Source organism: Mchenga conophoros, linkage group LG3 (assembly GCF_057382185.1).
Source record: "Mchenga conophoros isolate Kocher_MC1m ecotype Shallow Benthic linkage group LG3, M_conophoros_male_GT1.1, whole genome shotgun sequence".
NCBI classification, from domain to species: Eukaryota; Metazoa; Chordata; class Actinopteri; order Cichliformes; family Cichlidae; genus Mchenga; species Mchenga conophoros.
Window position 1 is genome coordinate 65,897,550 of NC_140528.1, and position 26,096 is coordinate 65,923,645.

Consider the following 26,096-nt stretch of genomic DNA (forward strand, 5'->3'; position numbering starts at 1 on the left):
ATATATCCCCCAGCCCAAAAAAAACACACCGGAGACATTTTGTTACAACTTATTTTATATTTGCTTAGTTTAGAATGAAGATATTTTTGACATACTCTGGATTTGAACAAGTGATCATTAGTCTTTTTTTTTTTTTGATCAGCATTTAACAGTCATAGTTTTTCAATTTGGGCAAATACAGAAAGGTTTTCTTACAAAAAAAAAAAAACAAAAAACGTGCAATTTAAAAACACAGCCAGAGCGTCTTTTTTTCTAATTAAAAATATTGATCAGAATCAAGCAAGACTAAGAAAATACCTATCAGAAATAAGCTGCTGTGTAGCTCGGCTTATTTCATACGGTTGCCCTGTGGTGCACAACACAACTGGATTTCAGCAAGCCTTTCTGAAGTATCAGGGCCACCGTAGATCTCACAGATGAATATTAACTATTAACAACACTGCTGTTAAACAGGCTCAGACCTGGTCAGCAGATGTTGCACACAGTCCCACCTCATGTTTTTACAGTTAATGTCTTTTATAAAACAGCAAACCATTTTCTGTTTTATTATCTCACTTTAAACTAGCAGGGTTCTGTGTCACAGAGCAGGATTAGAAAGTTACTTCACGATGATGACTTAATGATGAGGTTTAGATAGTCACACACTTCATCACACTCAATGCTATCTTCCTCCTCTTGCTTTGTGAAACAGCCTTAATTAACTCCAGCCATGATCTAATCAGCAAATTGATCTTTTTCTACAAAGGTAGTCAAAAAAAAAAAAAAAGAAATATAAAAGAAACACAGTAAAAAAAAAAAAAAACACCTTCCAAACAGAAGACAAAGTAATGCACTTATTGGTAGTGAACGCTGTAAACAACTCTCTACATTGTCCTCGCCCTCATCAGTATGCCCGATTGGGCAGCGGATCTACTCGTCTGACTTCTGAGCGCCGTCTCATCCCAGTCCTTTTCCCTCTGTCCTTTGAATCTGACGAATCATTAGCAGTTGTGTGCGAGCAGCGAGGAACAAGCAGTTAAAAGACAAACTGTGGTTCCGCAACTCTACCGCCATTCCCATTTAAAGGTGGCGTCAAAATGTGTTTGCTCTACTATCGGGCTCCAAGCATAAACCGGCGATGGAAAACTGAGTCCATTCAAGTCCTATGAAGCCCTGGGTCTTCCTCAGTAGGTGGCATCCACTGCATTGATGTTGCTGTCCAGCTGGTGTCTGAAAGAAAGCCGGGCCTTGGTGGAGAAATAGATCTGGGAACCCCGATTGATGCTTCCTGTTCCTTCGCTGTCACTGCCCCAGGATGTCGTAGAGGACAGACGTGGCTTCATCTCCTCCACAGGCACTGTATGGGTGGCAGATAGAGAGTCAAGCGGTTTGTTCTGCATTTGATTTTCTCATACAGTTGGAATATACAGGAGGTGGTGCTCACCTGGAGGGGGCGGGCACTGCCTGCTCTTGCAGCGCTCTTTGCAGCGTCTGTAGAAGGGAAAGCACTGTAACATCTTCACACCCATGATAGAGATGCCTGAGGAGAGAAAGAAGTGAAGAAAGACATAAATATAAGTGAGCTGATTGGAAAGTACGCAAATCTTCCACGAGCTTTCTCTCAAATATGAAGTAAGCCGAGTTAAACCATCGTGACAACACTTCTTCCACAGCTCGCACTTAAGCCGCCTCATCACAGCCACAGCAGCTCTGCTGACAGTTCATCGTCTCCTCACCAGGTCACCGTTTAATGGAATTATGATGCTGCGCTTCACCAGCGCGACCGCTTAATGTAAGCTGACAGTATCACCGAATGGCACGGCGGCCCAGCAACCAACCACTCAGTCACTATTTACCACTCCATCACCACCACCCTCCACGCCGTCTAATCCTGGAACAGGACGTCAGTGCACTACAGCAGCCAGGGCGAATGATAAGCTCTCTTTTGACAAGCAAAGACATTTTACACAGAGGTCGTCTGATGTAGGCACGTCACAGCTGACAGCCTCATATCTCATATCAGCAAAAACTTCAGTTTCTCAAATTTGCCTCTAAATCTGTTGTTTTAACTGATATTGAAGAGCAAAAATCAAACTTTAAAAAAAAAAAAAAAACAGCTGCTCAACCTCGACCTATCTGCAGAGCTCGACCCAGACATGTCTGTCAAATTCATGATTTCCCTGCGGACTGTCCGCCTTTCTGCAGTGGGGAGATAAAGGGTCACATGACGGCACAGAGCTGTAGCTGCTTAGAAAGAAAAAAGGTATTTATTTTAGGCTAATCAGGTTAAGAAATAGGTCAGGTGAAATAGAGCAGAAGGAGCTGATGGACGTTGACAGTTTCTATTGTAGCTGTGCAGAGAAGTGCAAGCGCTCATTCCTCACATGCCAGTCTAATAAATGTTCACATTTAACTGTTACCAGACAAACTGGAAACTGAGGAGATATTTACTGCACTTTCAGATAAAATACATAAAGGAATAATACCATCTAACCACTTAGCAAGATTTCCTATCAGTAATGATTACAGTAATTCTTTTGAGGTACAATTGAAGGGCAACAGTGAAGTATGGAATGAATAACTGGCATCTGCACTGGTAGATGTTTTACTTCCCTTTGGGGTCTTTACAAATTGACAAAAGCAGAAGAAGGGAAAAATTGATGTTTAAGGGTTGCACAACTGCAAATATTTGCACACAAAAACCCACAAAGTGAAGCAAAAAGGATGCAAGATGTGACACAAAGCAGGCACGATTTTCTCCGGGTGTGATGTCTTTGTAGGATCGATGATGGATGGACAGGGAGCTTCAGACTTCAGTGTCCAGAGACCTGCAGTATAATTGTTTTGTCATGGTTGGCTAAAGATGAAAAGCTGAATTTATCAATATTATTTTTTAAATGCTGAGCTTTTTTTTCATTAAATATGGTTATATATGATATCTCTTATATGATGTACACCTTTTTAAACAGTCATGCAGGGCTTAAAGTGTACATTGACATCCTCATTATGACATGAGTGCCCAACCCCACAACTCGTTTAAAGGGATACAGTAATAATCAGCTCCTTATTTGCATTTGGGTGTGTTTTTTTTTTTTTATTGGAATTAAACCTTCAGCCAGTTAGTCACAATAATTATGATCAGAGCAGGTTTGATCCTAATCCTCCCACCTCTGTCTGAAGTAAACCTCGTCACTCTGATGGGGAAACCTCTTTTAGTTTGATAATTCACCGTTTATTCATCCCAGAGGCACGTTTAGATATCTGATCGCAAACTGTAAACTGTGATTGCAACATAAAGAAAGCCAATCCTGGGTAAATATACAACCCCCCAAAACCCCCGCCCCGACAACTATTTACTGCTGACTGGTCGTGCTGCCTGACTCAGTGAGGCAGACGTGACAGCTCGCACATACCCACGGTCCCAGAGCTGCTACACCCCGTCACAGACAAGCCAATGGGGGAGGTATGTGTCCACTAAGTGTGAAACTCTGACACTAATTTCACAGCCACCCTGTTTCTTGACAAATTCTCACAGTACAAGCGTTTTTTCCTCCTCTATTTCCAACCATCCGATACTCCTCCCATCTGCATTTCAGTCAGGTGTGGCTCTGAAACCTTATGCCATCTACACGCACAGTGACTCCATTATGTTTAGGTCAATTTAGAGGTTCTGGGAAATCACAGTATAGCACGGGAACAGGGACAGTACAGAGTTTGAACCAGTTTCATACACACACACAAATGCGCACACAATATGAAGGGCTGGTCAGTAGTGAGGAATTTTGGGCACAGATCTTGGTTGGCTGTGGGGGTCTGGCAGCACACAGTAGGCCTGGGAGCATGAAAAAGAAAAACAACCTCAGATGGCACACACAGACACACACACAAAGAAGGGAGGGGGCAAGAGGAAAAGCACTTAAGGAAAAGGACAAAATAAAGAAGGCTGAGGATGGGATGAGAAAGAGCAGAAAAGGAAGGCGACTAAGAAAAACATCATCATAAATTATTTTTAAAAAAAGGCTTACAGTCACAAAAGGAGGATAGGAGTGATGAGGAAAAGTGGGGAAAGGGTTTGTGACTGTTAGGATCCCATGCCTGTTTGTCACAGCGGAGAGTTCAGCCTGCAGGCAGCTTATGTGGTTAACATGCCGCTCCTAAATAATGCAGTTTTACTTGTTCAATTAGCGCCGCTTTGCTGGTGAAGCTGAAGGTTGCGCAATCCCTCCGAGAAACATTAGCGAGCGGCTTCTGGCTCACAATCTATGCCAGTATTGTGTCACATCATTTAAAGCACATGTCTGTGCATGTGCGTGTGAGTGTGTGTCGTTGACGAAACATAACAGAATAATTATGAAACTTAAGCTAAATTAAATCTGATCCCTTCATATATTTTGTACCCTCCACAAATGCCACCGATCCTCTCTGTCTGCACTCTTCAAAGCACATTTTCATGCAGGAACATGATAACGATCTTCCCACACTTCCACTCAGCTGGGACTGGGCCTGACCTTTTCCAGTCAGTCCCAGGAGTTTTATTTAAAAAAAATAAAAATAAAAGTTAAAAAGGCCAGTCTGCCTGCCACAAAGCTCCATACAGACTTTCCAGACTGGATGACGCACACTCTGTGCACGTCTACCTGCAGATGTCTCTGTGTGCATTCGTAGCAGCATGCAGTCAGCTTTTATTCATATTCATCAGAGATGGAGGATAAAACAGCTTTTAGAACATCTTCCCTTGAATATTCAAAGAAAAGACGGATCAGGCAGTGATAGGCCCGCTCATTTTAAACCTCTACTTCTCTCTGTATTCACGAGACAAGTTGTTTTTAACTCCACAGAAATCTGTCAGCTATTCAGCTGCTCATAAATCAAACAAAGGAATGTAAAGATGCTCAAATTAATCTCATCCAGATGGATTTGAGCATGGGTGTTACCACTATAAAATATCAATTTGTGAAATTTCTTCCATTCTAGATATTCCACATTTAAAAACATATGTTGTGTTTTTGCAAAGTGGAAGCATTTTAGAGCCACAGCAACTCAGCCAGGGAGTGTCAAACCACGTAAAGTTACAAAGTGGGGTCAATAAACTTCCAAAACTTTCTCTGGCATTAACATCAGCACTAAACTATCAGCTGGGAGCTTCATGGGTTTCTATGCCCGAGCGGCTCCTGTTGAAAAGTGCAGTGGGCCTAGTACTCGATCTAAATGTCATATTTGAACTCATTCTTAAACACTGCAAAATATATTTTTCATAAAATTAACTTGCATGATTACACCAAATAGATGGAAAATCTCATGTCACGTCAACATGCTAGCCAGCTAATAACTCAACATGTTTTATTTCAGTGTCTATGAGACGCTGATGCTGCACCTTTATGAAACAAGTCCTCTTTTTGATGTAACATTTATGTAACTGTTGAACTATATTTCAAATAAGAGGTTTTTTCTTACAAAAAAAAAAAAAAGAAATCTTTGATGATTTCTGTTTTTAATTTCCTCTAACATGTTTTATGGCTGTTTATTTTTGCCACTACAATAAATAAATAAATAAATAAATAAATAAAATAGCCAAAATGTTGGATTGTTATCTCAATTTTTTGGACTTAGTAACTCAAACTTCTAAGAAAATAACAAAAAAAATAAAGATAATAACTTGGTACTCTAAGTTAAGTTGAAATTTGTAAGAAATCTAGTGTTGTAAACAATCTTCCTCTTACATGCTAGCACTTGTACAACGAGAAACGTCTTTTCATTACTGGTTTATACTTTTTATGAATCATAAACAACTTTCACGACACTTAACGCTTTCCCATGCCTGAACTTGTTATTTAAAGAAGTTCCCTAACCGGATTGTTAAATCTCCTTGCGCCTATGCTACAGGTACAGAGTGTGTGAGGTGGAGTCCTGTGCGCGCGTACAGGTGGAAGTTTGAATGAAATGCTCGGACTACGCCAGACGGGCTAATCTGAGCTTTCATCTGGAGCACTGCGCGCATCACTCGTGTCTCTGTCTCCTTGAACAACTTTAAGCTGTGCGAAAGGGGCGGTGGCGTTTCCTCCTTGTCTAGGCTATTGAAATGTGTTAAAGTTGGTAGCATGAGGTTAAACATGCTTATAAATCGCATTATTGGACCATAAATCTTGCTGCTAATTAACGCAGAAGAAAGATAAGAAGAAGAATCGGTGACTTATTCACGCGTAAATAATCGAGTGTGGCAGGCTGTTGTCAGTAATAGTGTCTTCCATGCGTTGCCAGACAGTGTCATAATCAGGCACCCTCCCACAAACACACACCTCCTCTTCTCACACTTAAGCTGTTTGATAAGAGAAGATCACATACGAGGTTATCTATTTATTCGAACAATAAATCATGACCTACGTGAAGCTTTAACAGAACATTTAAAAAAAAAACGAGATGCACTCAAGCAAGTTTTTACAATACAACTTGATACAACCTTTCAGTCATGGTTGAATTGAGGGTTAGTTTGATTACTTACCCGATGAAATACTGGATACTGCTGATTTTCTTCTCGCTGTCTACGCGTCTATTCACTCTTTATCTGCGTCCCCTCATTAAAATGTGCTTCACTCTGTGTCCTTGCTGCGCTGCCTCGTCCTGCACGTCCTGAGATCCGCGTCCTTATTGGCACCGTGGAATGGTTTCAGTGGCGCGCAGTCGCCGCACTTTAAATAGCTAATCCCCGGAGCATGCTGAATGGACACGCCTGCTTTCTCTCACCCTCCCTCCTTTCTTGTGCGTTCCTCCTGTACACTCTCCCTCCCGGCTAACCCCTCCTTAATGCACGTACTGTAGGCTTGTGCAGTGCTTCCTGCTTGTTGTGCCTCCATCTGCACGTGTTGATGTGGATAAAGCATAAATAGCCGCTTGTGTAGGAAAAACGAAATAACAGGTGCAAAATGACAAGTGAGTTAAGATGATTTTGACTCTCTCAAACTATGATCATGATGTGATCCTTGATATCGTTTGACATCCGGGAGTCAGGTTTTTCTATTTATTCTATACTGATCCATAGAGAGAGCATCACCGCTTTTCTTTCTTTATTTATATTTTGTACGGTTATGTTTTGTTACCATCACCATACTGTAGCCAACCCATGTTGTTGCACAAAATGACATTTCCTTTAATATTAGGTCTGTAAACAAGGCATGAGATTTATGGTTCTCTGATTGGGGCTGGGGATCCTAAAAGTCCTGGACTGTTAGTTGACTTCTGTGCATATTTACATTGCCAACAAATGATGTCGATCGCTTGCACCAGCGTTATCATTGAAAAACTAAAATTTCCAACAGATAGTGAGAAATCACTTATGTCGGGGTCCTTGTGTAAGGGGTACCTGGCTCCAGAAGGCTTAAAATCATTGCAAACCATAAAAAAATTGATTCACCTTAAGTCACACTTAGTTTCCTACTCAAGATGAAACTGATTATTTATGCCAAAACAAAACGTCAGCTTCAGCTTCAGAACACATTTTGCTATTGGCTCATTTTTCACACGCCTACAGTCGGTTTTTCTTTCTGTACCTTCTACAATCTATAATCTAATGGCAGGAATCACGTCTCTTTGTTCATGCCCCCAAAACATTCACAATATATATTGTTAAGGTCTTCCCGAGAGTCTGCACAGTAATAAAGACCGTGGATTTTGCCCTTTAGATACAGGTAAATAGTGATTTCAGGGAATAAAGGCTTGGCCAGATGTTTATACCTCGTCACCAGTCCAAATGAGTCACGTGGAAACAGTTGCAGCCAGCTCAGATTTTGTTGCACACATTTAAAGTCTGTGCCAGCACAAGCAGCTAAAAATGATTTTTATATAACTTTGCAAACAGTTTTGTTGTCACTCCTGAACAAGAATGACCAGCTGTATATCAGGTAGGAACAAATGGACAGCGTGAATCTCGCTACATGCTTTTTTTCCTGGCTTCTATTTAAGGCTTATCAAAGGCAGTGCTCTGGCTGCAGTGATTTGGAAATTTACCCAGATGAGTTCTTAGAGTGAGTCTGAGCCCGCTGCCCAGAAATCACCCAGGAAGTAGTTAGTGAAACAAGAGGCATGCTTTCTAAAACTTGTTCTTCCACTGTGAATGAGGAATTACACATAATTCAACTTTGTTCAGTACAATGCCTTAATAGTTCATTAGAGGACTATAAATTACGTTGTTTTTTACTGGAAATCATGCAGTTATTTTGAAGAGCATTTCTATTTTCATATAAACCTTTAGGGTTTATAAAACCAGTCACCTTAGTGGGACTTCAACCTTAACATCATCTGCTACATTGAGCTCAAAGCACCAGAGGTTTCTAATGGTTAAGTGGGTGACGTTTGCTGATTGATTCTGAGTATCTGAGTGTTTTCAACACTTTCCAATTGTCTTCTTACTCTTATTTTAGAGCACTGATTGTCAAAAACACCTGGAATGGATTGAAGACTTAAATGAGCCAAATCTGTATTTTGGGCTGACAGTGAAGCTGCTCTTTAACAGTCTGTCTCCATGAGTTAAAGTCTGCGTTGTGGTCTTAATGGCAGCTGCACACTCACGCTTACAGATTTACACCTGTGGATGTGGGTGAAGGACAGACGTGCCTCAGTGGGACATTCTCTCTAATTTTAAATCTGCCCTGTGAATGATTAACAGCAGGTCAGCAGACCAGAACTATCATGTTAAATCAGACATGCTTAAACAGATGTATCAGCCAGGCAAGTATTTGCTCTGATTTGCTGTTCTTAGTGGAGTTAATGACATTTTAATAGCTTAAAAACTCCATTTTCTTTTTTTGTTCAGCAGATTCTAAACTTGCACCGAAGTGATCCCTCTGCAATGTCACCTCTGTGCGTTCACACACTCTTTCCTATCCTTGTAAGGTGACAAGTGTCCCTGCCAGTCTGCTGGTGGCCTGAATATGATTACGAGGCAACAGTGTGTCACTTCCTGTGAGTCCACGAGCAGCTTCAGATGTCAGGAGCTAAACCACACCCACTGTCCCACTGGCCTCAAGTACATTTATGATATCAGGCCCTGTCAGCTGAGAGGGGGGGGGTTACCTGAGGAGCAAGACGAAGCACTGTCGTACTATTGACACAACCAGTGGCTGAAAGGAGGACTTGAATGGAAAGGGCGGCGACAGAAGTGTGCGTAAAAGCCTTCTAATCAGCAAAGGGGAAAGTCCTCACGCTGCAGAGATGCATCCTGTTGTGCAGGCGACTATGGAAAACAGCACTTCAGCTCTCTTGATGCGCAACCTTTTTCCTGGGCTAAATGGATCATTTCAAGTGTTACTGTATACAACAGGATGTTGATTTTGTAAATGGTGATCTCCTTAGAGTCAAAAAGAAGGATAAATAAGATTATGCCTCACCATATGACTGACAAGAAGCTTATTCACAGAAAGAAGTGTCATTGGTCAACCTAATTTTGCACCCCTAGTGTCGGTAAATGGTAAATGGTAAATGGCCTGCATTTGTATAGCGCTTTTCTAGTCCATAGGACCCCAAAGCGCTTTACACTACATTCAGTCATTCACCCATTCACACACACATTCACACACTGGCGATGGCAAGCTACATTGTAGCCACAGCTGCCCTGGGGCGCACTGACAGAGGCGAGGCTGCCGGACACAGGCGCCACCGGGCCCTCTGACCACCACCAGTAGGCAAACATAAAGCTGTTGTTACTGGAAAACAATGAGTGTCATTCAGTATTTTCTCTAGTTGAGTGAAAATATAAGAAAAACATTCATGCTTGCTTGAATTATACAGTTATGTCCTGTTTTTTTTTTATCCTTTTTTTTTGCCCCAGAGTGTAAAGTCGTGTGAAGACCAAAGTTTTCACATGAATCAGCGCAGTTTGGTGAAAAACTAAGTCCAACCTGCTTCCAAAGGAATCAAGACGGTACTTGTAAGCTAGGTGTTGCTATTTATCATCAGGAAGTTTGACTATTTCCATAAAAGCTAAAGTTTGGAGAGTTTTCTTGTTTGAAGCATTTTGCGTTAATGCAAAAGCGCAAAAGTCCCAGCAATTACATCTCAAAGTCAAAGCATGCAGTCCTCTGAGAAACTGCAAAAGAACTCTACAGCCCTCAGTTAGCATGTTACATGTTTGTGACAGTGCAATTAGAAAAGTACTGAACAACGATGGTTTGTTTGGATACGCCGTCAGAAGAAAGCGTCTTCTCTCTATGTCTGTGAAGCTTTTCAGTCATCCAGGTCATCGTAGTCTAAGGAGCTTGGAAAGAAAGGCGTCTGAAAAATCACCAGACTGCTGCAGCAATGTCCTTTGGACAGATGGGACCAAAGTGGAGATGTTGGAGCATAATGCACAGCACCATGTTTGGTAAAATCCGAACACAGGAGTCATTGAATCGACACTAGAGTCAAACGTGAGGTCGACAGCTAAGCCTCGACCTAAATTGGCTCATGCAACAGGTGAATGATCACAAGGACAACGGAACAGAATGACTGAAAAAGAAAAGAATCGAGGTGCTGCAAGGCCTCAAAGTCCAGACTCAAATGCTGCGGTGGGAACTTAAGAGAGCTGTGCGTGTATAAATGCTTGATAAGCTCAGTGAACTGAAGCAATGCTGCAAAGAAAAGCGGGACATTTAATGTGATAAAGTGACACAGAAAATGATTATTGCAAGTCATGGGTGCTAAAGGTGGTTCAAGGGAAACTACTGAGTCGTAGGGTGCACTTAGTTTTTTACAGAACTGCACAGAGTTTTTCACATAATTGTGCATGACTGGATAAGTATTTAATTTAAAAGGCTTAGAGAGCGTTGTCTTGTCTCAAAGGTACTGTTCAAAGTATCAAATGGAAAAAGCAAAAACTTTAAAATACAAGCAGATATTTTTTTAATTTCATGCTTATAATAGAAGGATCAATATCTATGTCATTAGTCACTGCAATCTATGGACAAGCGCTGCAAAATTACCTATAAATGTACTTATACGTCAGTTACTCTTGACCCTTGTGCAGAAAAGCCTCACTTCAGGTTGTGTTGTTGATTTGTATTACCCTACTTCTCCTTCTATTATGCTGTTAGAGGAGGTCATGGAGCAGAGAATGGGGGTTTAATAGAGTTGTTGGAGGAGGAGGACAGGCTGTGTGTGTCAGTGTGTGTATAATGACATTAGCATCTAGGATAATGTCTTTCTGCAGACAAATCCAGGGCAGATAAGATGTGCAAAGCCACTGTGTTTGTTTTCATCACTGATTGTTGTGAGAATTTTGAACACTAACTAAAATGCTGTCATCGCAGGTTTAAACCAGTCTAGTCGTCTCTTGCCTCCCCTTACCCCTCACCCCCTCTTGTTGTCCCCTCCCTCAGACACACACACCCACAGTTTAATTTTCTAGCATTTTGGTGTGTGTGTCTGTGGAACCGCTGCTGACTAGCTGAGGTCGCTCGCGGCTGGTTCCTGCCCCCCACCCTCCCCTCTCTGTGGTCTGTACATTGAGTTATTTATCTCCTGCTGTTGTTTCTACGTAAACAAGACGTACACATGTTTCACATAGTGAGCTCATTCACGTCGTAAAGGAGGCGTATCCTGCACAGCATGCAAATGAGTAGATAATTCTCCTGCAGGGCAAAGAGCACCATGCTGTCTTCTGCAGCCTCTTAAAGAGCGTGTACTTTGATATTAAATAGGTTTAAAGGATCTGAAAGCTGATGATTCCCTGTTCAACATGATTACAAAAGCAAAGGAAGATAGAAAAAGTTCCTGTTAAAGTTTCAACATTGACTCTCCCATAGTTTTCCTGACAGTAAAAATGGGTTTGGGCTCTCATGGGTTAGATTCAACACAGATCACAGTTGTTACGTCGTGATCCACGCTCAGTCGTCCAGGCAGTGACATGCCGGAAGCATTTGTTCAGTCTGGAAGGCTGACAAAACTTTTCTCCCACTGAAAACAAAACGTCCAGTTGAACAGAACCAACTTTATGGGATCGCAACTGTTAATTAATTCTGTAGAGCATTTATAAAAGATGTGATGAGAGCATACGAAACTGCACCAAATGGGATGAACGGCAACTGAAATGATTTGATGGGTTTTCCGGGCTGATTATTTCTCAGCCGACACATTTCATTAACTAAATGAATTGCAGACACTTCATCGAACGGGTCAGTGCTGATTTAACACCGTCCCAGCAGTGATGGAGAAATCCAGCAATCAGTGTTCTCACAGCATGCGACAGCATTAAAAAATCTGCTCTGTCTCAAGCCACAGGTTACTTATATTTTGTTAGGAAAATGAGAAATAGGTGCAATGATTTATTGAAACAAGAGCAAACAGACGTGGAAACACAGTAAATAAGGCAAAACTGAGTTTGTACAATTATAATGAGTTTAAAAGTCAGAGATGACCTTTATTCTCCAACACAGTCTGAACTCAGAGCCAAACATTCGTGTCATTTTTTTATGTAATCTTCAGGAATAGTTCTCCAGGCTTCTTTAAAGACATTCAAATGTTCCTGATTTGTAAGACTTGCATTTGCTGCCTCTTCCTTCCTTTTTAGGGTTACAGCGAACACCGTGCAGAGATATTCAGTATTATATTCAGCTAATAACTCTCTGAGAATCACCTCGATGGTGATAGAAATCCTACTTTGTGTTATCTTTGGTATTTTTCATTGTGTTGTGTGTAGACACATGAGTTAAGTGCTGTTTGAATGCCCGAGTGACTCAAAAGTTAACGTGAAGTGGTTTAAACAAACAAACAAACATTCCTCTGGTCTGGTTCAAGGACTGGACTGAAAATGAGTGAAAAAGTAGCCAAAGGAAATCTGTGACAGTCCTTCAGAAACCTGGAGACGTATTGCTCAAGAGCACGTTAAGAATTACAAGAAAGTCTGGCTCCTGGGAAGAAAATATTAAGAAATGAGGGGGCGACTCAATACTTTTGAACTTCACTGTATATTTTCATAGAGCAAAAGTATTGTGGGATATGTTGAGTGATTGGAGATTCATGAGTCACAGGTAGATTGAAAATAATAATCTGGCACTGAAAGTGTTAATATCACAGCTCCTCCATGCAGAGTGGAGCACAGACTGTCAGGTTTGCCTTGAAGCAATGGTGCAAACAGGCAAAGTGACACTGTGTCTTGTTGCTAATGCACATTATCACATCTCATAATAACACACTTCCCACTAACACGGGTGTCAGCATCTGCAGACACTTTGAAACTAACATGACTCAGACAAAAAGTCTTCGTGTGTGGATACCTGACGGGTGAGTTTTTATTGTGATTGTTCTTGACAAAGTGAGTTTGTTCTGATTAATAAACAGTTCAAATTTGGATTTTAAGACGTGTTGATTTTGGAGATGCTGAGCGAGCCGCTGAATGTGCCTCACTGTCTGCTTTGTGGCTCTGCTTCTGCTATTAGTGGTTGCCATAATGACCGGGTGGTGGACAGCGCTGAGTTATCAGGTACGTGCGTCTGAGCTGAAATTTGTGTTTGGCCAGTGACTGCAGGATGAGTGCTACTTTCAGATTAGGCTGCGGTGTGTGGGTGTGTTGAAGAGCTCTCCACCAAGAAACAAGCGGGAGAAGCAGGAGAGAAGAGTACACAGCTGCACAAACAGCAGGTTAATTCAATGTTTCTGGGAACGGCCAGATCTGCCTCGATGTCCCGTTTCCCTCCTGGCTCAAGCTGAGGCGAACAAAACAAAAGAATTTTATGCTCAAATGACCAGCCTGCCTCTTTTCCCCTCAGAGATGTGTGCACGTACGCCATTAAATGGATCTTTCTTTGCTTCTCTGGATTCTTTCACTGGGGCTCCGATTTGTATGAAAACTGGCAGAGAGCAGGGGCCCCTTCCTCTCTTCTCCCCTTCCCCTCATTCTTTTATCCCAAAATCGGTCACACTTTGTGCGCTGACATTATGCAAGAGAGCAGCACAGCACCGGACACTCAGTCGGCTAAGATTTGGCTCAAAGCGTTGGCCAGATCAACGTAACTCCTCCTCCGTGTCCTGGGGGGTTTGTGAAGACAAAAACACGTTGAGAATAATTTTGTGCTTGAGTTTTGCAACAAAGGAGCAGGGTCATGATTCAATCTGTGGCACACATGGACCTAAATCTCCCCAGAGATGGAACTAAGAAAAGAGACATCATTACTGAGGAAACCAGGCCACTAAAGCAGTTTAAATTCATTTATCTCTGCTGCCAAAGGGGCTCAGCCTACCTTACAGATACAGCTTTGGGTTGGCATGTCCTAAGAGAGCGTGTCTATATTTACCTGGGTGCAGTCTCCCAACAGGCTTTTACCTTGAAAGTTAGGTAACAATTACCGCGAAGCTGCTCCAGGCAGCAAAAGATTACGAGCTTAACCTGCACCTACACTAACAGGCGCTCCTTCTGCAGACTGTGTACATCTGCAGTGTTCCCAGTGTCCACAGGGGGCGTTCTGACCTTTGGCCTTGTGTCTAATCAAAATAATCTCGTTACAACTGGCTCTCTCACTACACAGGAACAGGATGAGTAATTTACAGAGTTGCTAACTCTGATGTGTTCAAGTTCTTCTGGATAATCAGAGTTAACTGGTGACACAGTGCAGAGACTTCTGTTACAGCTCTGTGTGTGTGTTTACTGCGCAGTCACATTGTGAGGGCATGACTGAGTTTTTGGAGATAAGAAAGAAGTCTGTAGCAAATAGTAGGGTTTAATACTGGGGTAAAATCGGCTGCAGGTTAAGATTCATTTTTCATTATTGGCCACATGCAGCCAAGTTTGATCTTAAGCAGGTCAGACCAGTGAAAATCCTCTGTCAGCGTAAAGATTGCTGCTTTGGGCTTAAGCTGTAAGAAATAAATGTGTAAAAGTCATGTTAGCTCAGAACTCTGACTGTCCTGAAATTAGACAACAGGAAATGTTTGATAGTTAAAAGCATTTCCTCTTTTTGTTTTTGTTTTTTATGGGGAACCCTGTAAAAATCATAAATAGGAGAAACTTTCTTCTAAATGTTTATCTGTTAATTTTATTTTGGTGAGGTATGAATGGCCATCGGGGGAAGGTAGAAGTGCTGTAAAACCTGTGAAAATACAGTTAAAATTTATCCTTTGTTCACATTTTCCAAAGTTATTCTTTGGACCAGACTTGAGTCTTTGGCAACTGATTCTTATGTTCGACAGAGTCACAGTTCAGCCCTGTAAAGCGAGGGAGATGCCACTGTGTGGGAAGGATGCCACATAACTAATACTCTCCAGTTTTATAAAATAACTACCCTCTGAATTTGACTCTGGAGGGAAAAAACATATGCACCTTTAACACATTTAAGTAGTTGTTGTTGTTGTTTTTTTTTGGGGGGGGGGGGGGGTAGGGGTTAGATGCACATTTTAAAGGCCAAAGAGATTAAAGAAAACATCTGGCACAAATAGCTCATAGTAACAAAAGTGCAGAGGATACAGTAGAGACAGGCAAAGGCAACAGCTGCTGTGGTGTTGGACATGCAGGTACAGCAACACTTCCACTGACACTTGTATAAAAAACAAACACACGGTCATGGACACAGAGCTGGAGTCAGATGATGAGTAACAGGTTACAGTGGATCTGTGATCTATATGTGATGCTGCTGTGGATGCCCATTTCACACACAGGTTGATGGTTGAGGTTGAGGTTGATCCACCTTTTATTCTTCATTTGGATCCGCATGATGTTGCAGATGATGGATGTTACTGATACGGTCATCTCAGGCACAGAATTCACAACCAGCACGTCCAAGTAACATCTTTATATTACTGTGCGTATATAGATGTTTGCGTCCTGAAATATGTGTTAATGCTGCTGTGAGAGCTGTATCTGCTGTAGCAATGCCCCACACACAGGGTGTCTAAAGGCTTGTGTATGTTCTGTGTAATAGCTCATAATTTGGTTGTGGGTTATAATCATAGCAGGGAACCATTATTACAGTTCAGATTGGCAACAGCCACCAGATTGGTGATAAATGTAGTGCCATAGGCTCGTGCACAAGTTGTTGTTAGACGAAATGTCTTAAAGTCTTTGTAATAGCGATGGCGTGGTTTAAAAGTACTCAACCATGGGGTCTGACACCTTTCTGAAACAATCTCTTACTGATAATGAGGCTTAGTAAAGCAGCACTCCTCTAGATGAAGTGTTGAGCGCTGCTGCGTAACGAAGAGCAAATCCAGCGTAATTTAAAAATATGCTGCCTTTATTTTTTAAAGCTTTGATCACATTTTCACATTTGCCTGGTATACAGTGTAAGCCCACATCAAACAGTTATTTACTATTTATTCATATCCGTCCTGCGTTGAGTCCTCAGCACAGGAATTACTCCTTATTTCATAAATTATTTCAGTTAAAGGAATTAAGTTGGGAGATACAAACAAGAAGATTGCAATTCACAAAATAATGGAGTTCGGTTCTGACACATTCAGGAAAGAGGAAAGAAAAGCGAGTCGATGAGCTTCTTCACAGAAGTGGCACCAATGGAGAAAAGCGTGGGGGCCCTTTTGGAGGCCGGTCACAGCAGGATTGTCTTCTTCGCCCTTACAGTCCGCTTTCATCCTGCAGCAGGACAAACATCACATGTTCAGTTGACATATCGGACAGGACGCCGGCTCTCAAATGACTAACAGGGGTGTTAATAAACTGGAGAACCGTGTTAATATGTAGACATCTGATGATACAGTTCACATGTGAATGTGGACGTTGTGGACAAGTTTCCACATTGCTGCATACTTTGGATATAATGTCTAAAGATAAGTAGAAGGACGCAGGTCATCAGTAGATGTTTAACCATGCGCTAAATGTGAGCTTAATCTTTAGCGTGTGGATTTGTCTTGTCGTTCGTACAGTTCATGTTGGTGTTTATGAATTTTGACCTTGTTTTCTGTCAAGCTGCTGGTTTACCTATTGCACCTTCATGGAAAGAAATCTGTCACTGCTTTTACATCATGTATATTTTTAGTAATTCTTTTAGCTGCTGCATCAAGAGGAAGGTATTGGAAAATGTTATCTGAAATATCTGAGACATGGGAATGTTTTTATGACCTTAAAGGTTTTTGTTTAAACTAACCTTTTATTGTTGAGTTTGGTGTTTTAGCTTTAGATTTCTTTGTGCAAGTTTGGATTTTTATGTTACATGCACTCATTGCACTTTTGGAAAAATGTGCTTATTTGTGAATTTGCACTACAAACACAAACAAGCAGAGGTTTCAGATTGCATAACGACTAAAGACAAACAAGAGATAAAATTAGCTCGGCTCTGCGCAAAAGTATGAAGATCCTGTTCACAGCAACTGAAAACTACAAATGGCACATTATGTCTCATATCAATCGATCAGTCATTCAATTTGTACATCAGCCATAAACTGCTCTGTAAAAAGATACATTGAAAAGGTTACCAGATAGTTAGACGACCATTTTTGCACTCGAGTTTTGCATTTTGGCTGTTTTTGAAATCATTTGTAATTACAATTGGATGTGAGGATGGTTTACGTTCGTGAAATAATGCAATGTGCACTACTGTGAAATTAATTTGTCTGCTGAACACAGCCCTGAAACAAAGTGTATAATGTGCTCACTCCTTGAAGTATCTTTTAGAACGACATAGCACTAAACAAGCGAGAGGCGGGTGTGACTGAGAACCAGAGGGCCCGTGGTGCCTGCTGTTCCCACATGGTAGGAGCTTGAGCACCTATTCTCTGTGTCAAACCCAGCTTACAGTGAAGAAAAAATTCTGTAATCTCATTGTACAGACTGACTTGTAATTATAAACCAGAAAGTTTTTGTTAATTTACAATTTTGTTTTCTTTCCTGAATATCTGACGCTCGTGCTCTGAATCACAACCTGCTTTATCAGCTATTTTACCCTACACAGGAACATCGTTTATAAAAATTTATTATTAATTGAAAAAAATAAAACAAGCATAAAAAAGGTACATTTTCTTTATAATATGATTTCTTTGTGCAACCAGAGGAGTCGCCCCCTGCTGGTTGTTAGAGGTATTAAGGGTTAGGGCACATATACACTGGCTTCACTTTTTCTTTTCCTAGAGCTTTTATACAGTCTGCAGTCTAAATTAGTTTAATAATACAAAGCATAGATTTTTTTAGACCTTGTTTCCCAAAATGCTTAAAAATTCCTTTAAATTAGTGCTGTTTCCGTCCCCACTGGGAGCCCTTTTCCTATCAACACAGGATCCAAACTACAAAACTTGTTTTTGTAATCACTGACAGGCTGGATGGAAGTCATGACCCGCAATCCAACAGCTCTAAAGAAATTCAGTCTGGAAGTACAAAATGGCCAACGGCCATAAATGGAGTTGCCGAGAAGAGCCGACTCAGTTCCACCAACCAAACCAGCTACAGCACATTAGTGAGTCGTCACTATGACGCTCATGTTTGAATAAACTGTTTACAATTTTACTGCCTCGAACGTCTGACCTCTGAGACTCGCAAATACACTCAAGTGATTCGAAGGAATTCCTCTACCCTCGCCCAGCTCAGGCAGAGGTTTAGGATTCGTTCACTTACGTCTTTGCTGTCCCGACAGTCTCCGCAGATGCATCCCAAACAGCCGTTGATGGCCTGGAGGCCGCAGAGCACAATCTGCAGCAAGCCCATGGCCAGCAGGATGGAGAACAGAACGATGTTCCACAGCACTATGTTTTTAGGGTGCACACATGTAGTCCACATATCCTGGTTTACAAGGTAGCTCCCATTGCCCCTGTGAAGGAGAGGAGCAGTGGAGCATAAGCAGTGACCAGAGCTCATACTAACAGCATTAATGAAAATATGGATGGGGATGGGGAAGTGAAGAAAAGGCGGTGATGGTGGAAGAGAAGGAGAAAAAAGTGTGAGGTGGAGAAAGCAAGCGAGTTGTAAAACTTTTCAACCTTACTTATTTACATAAATATTAAAGGAATACTTCTGAGAAATAATATAGTCAAAGGAGCTTGCGAAGAAAAGCGTCTGGACTTCTTTAGGTTACTTGAAGACGTTTCACCTCTCATCCGAGAAGCTTCTTCAAGCTTCTTCGAGAAATAATATATATTTTCTTTCTTGCTGATATGCTCTCACATCCCCTTAAATCAACACAAAGTCTGGAAACAGGTTAATCCAGTCCAGGCAAGAAAAAACAAGTCTGTGCCGCAGCTCAACATCTCACGAACATCTTGTTTGTTTGAAAAATCGAAGATTAGATATGATATCATTTGATATTTTAGAACATTATTTCATTATTGCTACAATCATGTAAAAAAAATATTTCACAGGGCCTAATAGGACCTGGCTGGATCAACAAATGTAAGCTGCTCAGGTCCAGTGACCAGCCGACAGCTGGTATGAGGTGTTTCTGTTTATATGCTGTGTTTGGTTTTTACCAAATGTAACATGGTGCATTATGTCCAAACATCGCAAATTTGGTCTCATCTGTCTGAAGGACATTGTTCCAGAAGTCTTGTGGCTTGTTCAGATGCAGCTTTGCAACCCTAAGTAGTGCTGGGATGCTCTTTTTACGGGAAGAGGCTTTGAGCTTGGGTTTTTCACAGGACTGCATTTTGTTACAGGCTCAACAGCTAAAAAAAACAGGTTAAAAAAAAAATAAGCCAATACAGATTACCAAGAACAGCAGTAAACAGCTGTTCAGTAAACTGAAAATGAGTCACAATGTCCAACTTGCACAGTCTGAACATGCAAAAGTAAGGTTATGTCCCTGATTTCTCTCTTTGTGACAGCTGCTCATGGGGCGAATTTATATTAGTTAAAGTTTTTCATTGATCAACATCCTGCAGTGTCTTTTCTTGAAATTCCCTTTCACATTAAACACTATCACTGCAGGACAGTGCTTGATCAGCGTTTACTCTGCAGGCAGTAAATATTTATATGTGACATCTTCAAACTTTATTTAAAGGCTGTTGAAGGTTAAAGCTTTCCTTTCCTCTAAACAGCATCACAGAAGTACAGAGTACATTACAAGACAACGAAGTAAACCAAAATACACTGATCGTAAATGAATCATTTCCCTTTTTGCAATCTAGAATTCTGAAAATTTTGTTTCCTCAATTTGATATCTTATCGCAGCCTATTCATAGTGACACAGACAGCAAACACAAAGGCATCTTTCCCAGCCTCCTTCCTCGCAGCAGATATAGAGCACGTCTTATGATCTGAGAGAATCACTTCTTGTTTTTCATATCATCCTTTCAGCACCGTTAGAAATATTAAACAGCAAAATAGTTTGGGCTAAAAATCGACAGTTGACAGAACAGAAACGAGAAAGAGGAACTTAAAGTTTTCTGGAGGAAGGACAAGCCCAGGTCACATGTTAATAACCCAACATGTATTGTGTAATCAGACTTGTTTTTCTTGGTTTGCCCTTTAAACTGCTGTCATAACAGACAAGCCTGAATATTAACAACAAGCTCATATTTATTAACAGTTGTCCCGATTGCATGATGGGCCTTTATCACCTGCTTGTAAAATGACTCGGCGGTGACGATCACTTTGGGTGGATGCTTATGTAACCCTTTTAATTCCGTCTGAGTATCGATGAATATTGCAAATGTTTAAAAGGGTCAAGAAACACTGATGGAACATACTGGCTCGCTGTGCCACCTACTGGACTTTAAGAGTATTGCAGGATAGGGCTGAAAGGGGAAGGTGACGTAGAGAAGGTGGCACTGATAAAAAGACAGGAAGCTGAGCTGTACATTGGAGGGATAGTGGATATACTGCACAAAGGAAGATGAAGATGCAGTCATCAGGCAGGAGGAAAAGAGGAAGACCTCAGAGGACATGTTAGAGGGTTGGTGTGACAGAGGGGGATGTTAGGGATAGGGTGATACTCTGTGCCAAACTCTAACAAAACCAACCAAAGGAAGAAAACTAATACAGTAATGATTATATATTTTGGTGCTTCTCAAAGAAAGCTAAAGCAGTTAAATATAACTTAAGAGAAAAGAAGAATAACTGAAAAAGGAAATGTATATATTTTATCTGCCTGAAGGGTATCAGTCAAGACTATAATTACTGGCTCAATCTGCTGTTTCAGTGCTTATCAAAAAGTACATTTAAAAATATAATGATGAAGGTGGGACACTCACGTGCCCGTGTCTTTAAAGGGGTACTCCCATTCGCCACTTTCCACCTGGCACTTGGGTCCAACAGCCAACCCAGCTGAGGCGACACTGGTGCAGTAAATCCCTCCAAGAACGCCGACGGCGGAGGATATGACCGAGCTGAACATCTAAAAGAAAGATGAGAACATTTAGGTGTTTTTTCACTCGTGCAAGAGATTACGAATTATTGTAACTGTACAAGTATGTTTGTTCTTTAGAGAGATTTTTTTAGGTGATCTCTTTGCTGTCATTCATCATTTCTTTCTTTCTTTTTTTCATTTTTCTGGGACAAGTTCATGTTAATTTTACTCAAACTTAATGTGGAAAACAAATGGAAGGAGCCATGAATCACTGTAGGAGACAGAAGTTATATGAAGTATACAATATACATACATATATATATATATAACCTAAATATTTACTGTTAAGGGTTTTGGTTTCCATATTGGGGTTTTTATAAAAGTCCATGAACAGGGCTTGGAAAAGAGAGAACTTGTGTTGCTTAACTTCTATTTCAAAGAGAAAAGTGATTTCCTTTTTTGTTTTTTTAACTTTTTTTTCTGAAAACATGCAAAAATATAAATAATCAGGCCCTAAAACTAAAACATTATCAACTCAAGCATCATGGAGCTTTCTTTTAATAATAAATAAGCAGGTCGACATAGAGTAAAGCTAAACACAAAAGTTTATTTTATCCCCTGTAGAATCATTATTAGGTTACTAATTAACTGATATCATGTTTTATGGCTTTTATCCAATATGTAAAATATAAACAGTGCTTAAAAATGTATTAAACTGCCAACCAGTGTAAGGTTTAGGCTGCAGTTGCCCTAAATTAACAGTGTTGGTAATAACATTTAAAAAAGTTTCTGTTATAGTGCCTGTAACGGTTAATCCACCAGTATGAAGAAGCTCTTTAATGAAAACAACATTTTTAATGCTAAAATATAACTAATTTTGTTATCCAGGAATTTTAAACAGCCAGTTTTGATTACTTGCTAATATAAAAATCTAATGCGTATTTCCCTGATAAATAAAAATATCATTTGTAGCTTTAATCAAGTTTTTTGCATTAAAAATCAATATTTGTGTTTTCTTGTTTTTATGACAGGTGATCTGATGAATTTACTAACCCCTTTATGTACTGTTGTTGATATCACTGCAAGGTTATCTACCCAAAATAAAAAGGAATGGCAAAATGCACGTCTGTGATGTGTTACTGGACAGCGATCACATGGACAGCTCATACACACAGTGGCTTTCTGCCTACGCTTACTCAAAGTTAGCCATTTATGGTCTCAGTGCATATAATTAACCCAGAGGATCGTACTGCCTTCAACGTTAGCAGCCTTTCAATGCAAACATAATTTTTTTATTTCCCTTTTTCTTTCTAAGTGTCAATGACCTAAGATGCTAAAAGTCGAAGCAGTGCATATTTTTAAAAATTGCTGTCTGGTTATTCAGACTTAATGGCTCCTCACTTCTGTAATTAGCGACGTAGTTCCTAATAATCAAAGAGAAGTGAGGATCTGGAATTCAGATAAAGAGCTGTACTTCTGCAAAACATCTTCAGCAAAACTTTAAATACTTATTGTTTGAAGTACTAATGATTGTCTTTGTCGGGCGCACCTCAAACAGAGCATGTGGGCACATTAATGATCATGCACTAAAGTTTGTCCTTTGGACTTTTATATACCTTTTATTACACATCATTATCAGTGCAGTCCCCCACACACCACAGTATTGTGTAACATGGAAATGCAATAAATCTTTCAAATGATTTCACTCACCCGGCAGCGGTTGCCACAGCAACCTTGTCCACAGCAACCCTTGCCCCCGGCCCTGATAGCTGAACAGCTCGGACACAGCATCTGACAGGTGCAGAGACGAAACATTACATCTGCTATCAAAAAACAGTTTTTGTTGTTGATGAATTCTCTCAAAAAACTTTTTTTTTTCTATTTCTTTGGGTCCACCCACAGGTTACATACTTATTTGTGTGTGCGCATGTGCACAATTGTGTGTGTGTGTATGTTCGCTTATCTATCAAACCAAATATTTGTAAATCCTGCATCAAGGTTTACCCAGCAGGCAGCGACATCCCAAAGTTAGACGAAAGGGATCAGACTTCCTGGTCTGAACTGAAATGTTATACTGAAGCACAAAAGATTAAATATTTATGAATTATTTATTGATAGTGATAGCTCACACAATGTCAAGATAGTCCCCTTTAATAAGGGAAGTGTAATACAATTTAACTACTTTAGCTTCTTTAATAGCATTAAGGAAACTAAAGTAATGAAAGCTGGCAAATTAATGTAAACGCTACAACATTTCTATCTCTATTATAGCAACATAAATACTTTAGTAATTTAAGTGAATTTATTTATTTTATTATTAAAGATCTTTTATATGAGTGGTGTGATTTGGTTACATTCATTATTTATTTTCAGAATGACTTACATTTACATTCTTCTTCAATGTTTTGGTATCTAAAGCATGTTCTATGTACACATAAGCTGAGCTAGAATTAAAAATGTTTACTCAGTGAGTCATAACCCCTCTATAAAATAATCCTTAACCATTGTTAAAGGTGCTGCTTTTACAGGTTTTACATATGACAAGTCAAATAATAACATCACGCTGAACCCCAAACCACTAATAGGCTGATAGAGACAAAGAGGCGTGTACTATTAATAAAAATGCTCTAACAAAACTCTATGCTAATCTAAAAAGGATCATGCAGTAGTAATTCTCAATAAAACTCAATAAACGTAAGCAGTTTAACTTTACTAGTTTACACTACGAAACGTAATGGCTGAAAAACCCAATAAAAATGAGCAATAAAACATTTCACCAGACTCTCTGCGTGGAACTGGTTTACTCACAATCAGGCCTCCTCCGAGGAGCCCCCCCATGAGCCAGACCTCGGTGGAGATCTCGCTGGTCTTCAGTTGCTTCCCGTCGGGGAAGAAGAGCAGCAGGTTGGAGATGATGCAGATGAAGGCTGAAGGCAGCAGGATCAGGCCCACCAGGCGGGCGCACTTTCCTGTACAACACATGGCTTAAGCTTCTTTTTTCTTTCACTTGGCTGCTCTGTGGATCTGACTCCCCTCTCAAGAGGAAGTCGGTGAAAAGTGCAGGAAACCAAAAAGAGGAGTTGAACGAGAGAGAAAGAGAGAGCGAAAGAGAGCGAGAGAGAGGAGATCACCTGTGGCGGCTCACGCCACGAAACTCAAATACAAGCAGTGACCGTTACAGCGGGGAACAGAGAGGGAACAAAGGCCAGATGTTGGCGTGGGTGCTCCCGATCTCTGATGTCAGAGCTGGGCGTCTCCTCACACGTCTTAGATAAAGATGAAAAGTCTTGAGGTAGAGACTTATATTTGTAATGTAAAGTTAACCAGAAAAAAAAGTGAACCACTGATAGACTACATGGAAAGGTCATTACTGCATACATATCAGTCCACCCATGATTGAAGGGTGTGCTGATAACGATTTTTTTCCATGCACCTGATGAATCAATCACTCATTCAGTCGCTCAGAAACAGTACTAAATGTCCAGATCCCTTGGGCTCAGAGTTTGGACAGCATATAAAAAAAGAGAGAAGACAAAAATGTTTACTAGAAATGACTGCGTGGACTCTCAACTATGAAAGTATCAGGTCAAACTCCATCACCTGTGATGGTACCTAGGGGGTTCTCGGGGAAGGATGATGCCAAAAAGGCCTGAATCCATCTCAGACCTGCCACCCACCGAAAATATTTTGTGAATTTCAAAATGCAGCATGTATGACAGAGGAGCCCAGGAACTGCTGACACATTTACAATTCTCTGTCTCTCAAGAAAGCACTGAATCACCTCTACGCACTGTGCTGCATGACGACGATCCACCACACTGATAAACATGTCACTATAAAAAGACTATTTGCCCTCATAAACATGAGCAATAATTCTGAATAAAATGCAGCTGACAAATACAAATCAAAGCTTGATTTATTTTTGCAATAATTAATCATTAATGAAAAGTGCTCGTTGTAAATTCACTGTGTACCAATGACGTAAATTTCCATTTAAATCTTTCCATTGTACTTAAATAACAAAATTTACAGGGACATTTTTTTTTCATGTAATCAAATTGCTTAACGTGGGCATAAATATTTGTGAGTTCATGCCACAAACGTGTCTCATTCAAAATGAGCAAATAATTTTTCACTAAAAGCAATCTATTCAATTTCAGTGCAGTTTTATTTATATTCCTGTTAAAAATCCCTTTTAACAGAAAGAAACCTCCAGCAGCATTCAGGGTCACCTAATCCAGCAGTAACTATAAGCTGTATCAAAAAAGAAAGTAGAAAGAGTGTCTGTCTTCTAAATCCAAACTGGAAGCTTTAATATTTAGATATTAGTCTAGAGCAGAAGAACTTGTTTTGGAATTAAAAAATAATAATAAAACAAATTATAATAATGTGAAGCGTTGAGTACCTGCCAGCAACTATGACTGTGCATTAAACCGCCACCACATCTCTTTAGAAAACACTGGACTGCATAGCAAATGTAATTCGCACAGGAGCAACGTGTATAAGAGACCCACGGAAGCAGAATTTGTACTTTTAGCAAGTGACTGTGTTCTTTTTAATGAACAAACGTGTGAGCCAGTGCAGCGGTGTGGTTCACTGAACAGCTCTGCACTACAATGATAGCCTCTGGCACGGAGAGCTTTGAATATAGAGATGCTTGTTCAAATCATTGTGATGGTTTAACCCACTCATGGAATTTAGGAAATTTCTTGATGACTTTATTTCTAAGTATGTAGGAAACACAGATGAACAATAGAGGAAACAACAAATCTTTGCCTCTTCTTCCATCTGTTCAGTTTGGATGCCTTAAATATGTCCGAGCATTAAAACCAGTAAACATGCCCCGCTCTGCCTTACACCACAGCAGCTTTATTCACACTTTCTGGTGATGTAGAACCTCCGAGTGTTTTACTTTGTCTGATTAAAAATTTA

General features: G+C 40.4%; 2 protein-coding genes across 2 annotated transcripts; both read right to left on the reverse strand.

Moving 5' to 3' along the window:
• Positions 1-37: 37 nt before the first annotated feature.
• On the reverse strand, positions 38-6,654 carry LOC146580181 (uncharacterized protein C17orf114). The gene is made up of 3 exons (XM_085266787.1): positions 6,479-6,654; positions 1,424-1,519; positions 38-1,336 (listed from the first exon to the last, which is right to left on the reverse strand). Exons 2-3 carry the CDS (start codon positions 1,506-1,508, stop codon positions 1,164-1,166), a joined length of 258 nt encoding a protein of 85 aa, XP_085122913.1. The 5' UTR covers positions 1,509-1,519; positions 6,479-6,654; the 3' UTR covers positions 38-1,163.
• Positions 6,655-16,154: 9,500 nt separating this feature from the next.
• tm4sf5 (transmembrane 4 L six family member 5) lies at positions 16,155-24,428 on the reverse strand. The gene is made up of 5 exons (XM_085266788.1): positions 23,973-24,428; positions 22,875-22,955; positions 21,070-21,212; positions 18,500-18,692; positions 16,155-16,528 (listed from the first exon to the last, which is right to left on the reverse strand). The coding sequence occupies exons 1-5, from the start codon at positions 24,144-24,146 to the stop codon at positions 16,511-16,513; spliced, it is 609 nt and encodes a 202-aa protein (XP_085122914.1). The 5' UTR covers positions 24,147-24,428; the 3' UTR covers positions 16,155-16,510.
• Between the last annotated feature and the right edge of the window lie 1,668 nt (positions 24,429-26,096).